The 5,143-nt window shown below is 37.6% G+C and overlaps 1 protein-coding gene across 1 annotated transcript; it reads right to left on the reverse strand.

Moving 5' to 3' along the window:
* Positions 1-2,569: 2,569 nt before the first annotated feature.
* Positions 2,570-4,021, reverse strand: LOC124663937 (myb-like protein H). Its single transcript, XM_047201567.1, has 3 exons — positions 3,830-4,021; positions 3,438-3,577; positions 2,570-2,729 (listed from the first exon to the last, which is right to left on the reverse strand). The coding sequence occupies exons 1-3, from the start codon at positions 4,019-4,021 to the stop codon at positions 2,570-2,572; spliced, it is 492 nt and encodes a 163-aa protein (XP_047057523.1).
* Positions 4,022-5,143: the final 1,122 nt, after the last annotated feature.

Here is a 5,143-nt window from a genome sequence, read left to right on the forward strand (position 1 = left end):
GTATCATATAACTAACATTCTCACCAGATATATACCCGAAGATTTTCCACCGGTCGACAATTTTTACTAGGTATCATATACCCGACAATTTTCACTGGGTATCGTATAACCAACTATTTTCACCTGGTATGATATACCCAATTTTTTCATCGTGTATTGTATAACCAACAATTTTCATCGGGTTTCATATACCAAACAATTTTCACCGGGTACATGAGATATTCTGGGTACATACCTGTTATATTTTCAGTGTATATTAAATTGCATTTCCAGGGATTGTACACACGAAGAAATTTCATGGGTGCCTAAATACCTAAGTTATTCACGGGTAAGTTAAACTATATTTTTTAGGCAATTGCATACCTAAGATATTTAGGGTGTGTGTGCGGCCTTTTTTTATTGGACGAATTATAATTTCTAGGTATGTACATACCCAAGATTTTTTTAGGTATATTTCGTAACCACGAAATTCTGGGTATCATACGTTCAAGAAATATCGCATACCCACAACCTGTAATCTTGTAACCCTATTTGCTCAAAAATTTGATCCATGCACTACTGCTGAAATAAATAGAAAAGACATACCAGCTCAGCTCACGTACACGACATACCTAGGTTGCAAATATTCCATGCAAGGCAAGAATCAATGGAGATTAAATGTCTAGCGTGAACGGCCACGCACCATGCATCTCACTGAATTGTTGATGGTCAAATTTATTACTCAATAGCAGTTTCCATATCCATTAATTAGGAAGTCATGAGATGTTTCCTAATCAAAAATGCTAACGGGTAGACCCAATAGCTCCTAGCGGAGTCCGACCTGCACATATCTAAATGCAATCTCACGGTGGAGAGGCATGGAGCATGGGCACCATGGTGCCCCATTCTGGCTTCCTATATATAAATTATCATATATACTTCCGTATGGTAGTATATTAGATATGGGTGTAACTACACCCAGGGATGAAAGTATTTATCATATATATATTAATGCTTCATTAACAATCTTTTATCCCATGGTATGGAAGCTTTGGTCATTGGCCAAATTCAAAAAAATCATGGCTCGTTATCTAGGACCGGGTTGCTGATCTTGAGCGCCTCGGTTGGCCAAACTGTAGGGCTTGCCTTCTTTTATCTTTGGTTCCTGAGACCACATTAGACTTTCTTCCAATGCCGTTTATATCTATTTAGAATGTGGTTGCCAATTGGCTGGCAAGCCTCAATAATTAGCTGTGCACGCTGCATGGTTTGATAACATCAAATATTGGTGGACCTACAACATTTTTTCCATAGTAACTCAGAAAATGTCATGTCATCCATCGTAATTGTTGATTCGTAGGTCTCTGGAATGAGGGTAGTGCTAGGTTTTTGTTTTGCAATCATCATTCTACATTGCTAGCGGTCTTATGTCCATCATTAGGAATGCAGCTTCCTTTTGAGATTTGGCCGGCACTTGTTTTTGGGTCTTGTAATATCGGGATGGTAGGCTCTTAGATTTTACCAATTGGCTTGTTTGTTGTTAAACTTCAAAACTCTATTTCTTAATCAATGATAATGTAAAGCTTTTCTCTATTTCAAAAAAAGAGAACAAGCTAGCCATAAAATATGTTACCGCATGTCCATTATCTTTCATTAGGACCATTTCTTGTAGATCTTCTACAATGGTGTCAAACTTTGTGCTATTTCCATCTCCCTTTCAATGGTCAATGAAGTTTTCATTGTTCAATAGATGAGCAATTGATCCTAGTTTCTTCCACCTTAGAGGGGTTCCAGTCATCAGCAACTCTTGGTTTCATGAGAGGGCTCGGAATAACACACTAAGTTATATTATGGAGATGGTTGGCTAGGATAGAAAAACAAGGATTAGGGCAAGGTTTTCTGTAGTGTTCTCGCAATCCAATTGTACTCTTGGGCTGAAACATTAAATCTCTATGATTATTGAATATCAACCATTGGCATTTATATATTCATATCTAGGTATATATATTGTCGTGGCATTGAAATGGCAGATAATATAAAAAAGTGTTGAGCTGGGACTAAAAGAGCAATGCATATAAGTGTGTAAGATCTAAAATACGATTAGAGTAAGCTTTTCGATTCATTTTACAAACAAATCTTATTAAAATATAGCCAACAAATACCAAACTTCTCAGCTAATGTTCTTGTGTTGTTCTGTCATGAAGTGATGCTATCTTCTAATGAATCAATAATGTATGAAATATTAGGACCAAATAATCAGTGGATGGTACTAAGACAAAATGTACGCTACTCTAGTGTTCTTTTTTCTTCATAATTATACGTAGTATGTTAATACAATGATAGTATATCGAGCGACGAAATAAATGCATGAAACAAAAACTATATTAAGACACCCACACAGATAGAAGGTGAAATACAATGTTTCTTATATAAAAAGATTAGATTATTGACTCGCCAACAACAAACTTTTTCCCTAATGTCTTGAGCATATTGTGCATCTTTAATTAGTAGAACGACCTGTTTATGCATGTGACACATGCCTTATTGTGATAACATTCTAAACATGTCCCCAACTTCCGATGCTGAAACGCTACCTCCCGGCCCTCCCGGACAATGCTCTCTTCTCTAGCCCCTTGAAGTACTTTTGTGCATGGCTGAAGACTTGGATTGCAGTCTTTGTGGTGACGAAGTACCTGGATATGTTTTTCCAATCACCGCGGCCATAGACATGCAGCCCACAAAGAAACAACCTGAAACAACAAAGTTCAAGATAATTTGTTAAGTTAATTGTTGATTTAAAGAAGAAGAGACAATCTTTTTAACAAAGCAACTTACAACGATTGAAAAATGAAACACTTTTAATAGATAGATGGATCAGTATGCATGTCCTAAACTATACAATTGACTGGTTTGGTTGGAAACCATTTCAACTCCATATGCTTACTTTGTTCATTCTACAGTAATAGATGCATAGTATATATCTATATCCGAAAACCCGTAAGTGAAAAGCATTTGATAACATTGATAACCCCAAAAAACTGCACTTTGCACATAAACATATAACTTAGTTCTTTTTATGGTAAACTGATAGTTGATACGGTTAATTATCTTATCAATTAGAATCAGTACCATGCTGAATTCATCATGGTGTTACTTTGCTGCAACATTATACATTCCTATTATTATTAAGGTCAAACAAAAAATATAAAAGGTCATAAGAAAGAAAATAAATAAATGAATTCATCCATCAATTTCAAACTTTGAGATATTAGTGTTAAGCCGAAATGGAAATTGGACAATTTCCATATAAACTGTGCAATACCATCACAAACTAAAGCCACGAATCTCATATAATAGATCCACACAATATTCTTAATTAGTATATATGTTCATGCAAAATAAGTAATTAAACAAGAGTTACTACTACATGACAAAGAAGAATATAGTAGTTGAAGAACCTGTGTTCCTCCGTGGTCCAAAATCTCCCTGGATGTGGGTCTGCAACTGGTTGATCATTGACAATATTGTTCTCTAACACATCCATCATGTTATTCTCTACCATCGGCAGTTCCTCCTCCATCGGAAATTCCTCCTCCATCTCCATGATCATCATATCCTCCATTGGAGAACCAAACATGGTACTTGCCTCCTCTTGTAAGCCAAAGTTGTACCCATTCACAAGGTCACCCATGGTGAAAACCCCATGTGTACCGGTAGAACTACTCTCCCCCAGCTCCCCAAAGTTACCGTTCACAAGGTCGTGAACGGTGCAAATGTTATTTGTGGTGCCACCAATAATAGTGATCTCCTCCCTCCACTGCATCAAATGCATTTCCATAGCAAGATCGACGTAAAGATCTGTTACCTGTTGCATGGTTTTTGAAGGGAACAATACGTGGAGAGCATCCACGATGTCGTTGTGCTTCTTGTTATTGTCATCATTAACTTCATAGATGATTTTGTTGCTTTCGAGCGTAGCAATGAGTGACCTTGCCTCCACTACCTCAGAGGATGTCCACTCCTGGTTTAGTGTTGGATCCATGGGAGTCTAAAGTTGGATACTAGAGAACTGTGAGTATATGAGGCTATGAACTATGAAGATGGGTTAGAGATTGGGGATGGAGAGAGTGGGGAGTAGGGTAGTGTACTTATAGCCTCCAATGTGGCACACTGTAACACCCCAAATTTCAATAAAAAGAAAGTTAGAAGATTCCAGAATTACAAAATTTCAAACCAACAAAAACTTTTCCTTTGCATATAGTACCCTGCATAGGACTTGTGCATTTGAGTGATATGCCATGATGATTGTTATTACTTGTTATTGATATGCTCTAAAACCCTAGAGTGATCATGTGAAGATCACCAACCAAATAAATCAAAGAGGAAGAAAATCAAATAAAAGGCAAAACCCTAAAAACCCTCACATATGCCCTATGGCATTTATATAAATTTTGACCCTAGACCTATTTGGTCTTCACCATTGGTTGAATAATGTTGTTAAACACTTATCACAACTTTTGGAACCAAGGTTTCACTTTTCAAATAATTTTCAAACACTTTTCCCACTCACATGTGATGATGACCAAATCTGCCAATTTTAGTCTGATCACCACTTTGAGCCCCTGCAATTCAATTTTCCCAAACCAATTCTTGCTAACTCTTTGCACCATTTCAAAGTCAACATCAAGGTGAACAACTTGGATGAAGACCACCCTGCCAAATTCATCTTTGATCACTAGCTATGCTCATCCAAAGTTGCAACTTTATATTAAGATCAACAATCTCCACTTAGCCATTTTGGCCAAAATTTGAAATCTAATTTTTCCACCACCACCTCCATTCATCTCTGGTCAATTACAACTTATCTCAACCTTCACATATCACAAACTTTCACCTTTTGAACTTTTTCCAATTTTGGATATTTTGCAAATTCCAAATTATGGCACTATTTGCAACTATTGCAAATAGTGATTCTACTACACCTAAACTCCCCTAACCTACACCATTGTGTCCCCTGGTTCCCTCTAACCCTAAATGAAGCATAGTGGAGCTAAGGAGGGAGAGAGAGCAAGCATGGCATGGCCATGCCGGCCACATGCCGGCCATGCCGCACCACCCCCTCTCTCCCTTGCTCGCCACCCCTGGCCACCTCGCCACCGTGTGC

Source organism: Lolium rigidum, chromosome 6 (assembly GCF_022539505.1).
Source record: "Lolium rigidum isolate FL_2022 chromosome 6, APGP_CSIRO_Lrig_0.1, whole genome shotgun sequence".
Taxonomy (NCBI): domain Eukaryota; kingdom Viridiplantae; phylum Streptophyta; class Magnoliopsida; order Poales; family Poaceae; genus Lolium; species Lolium rigidum.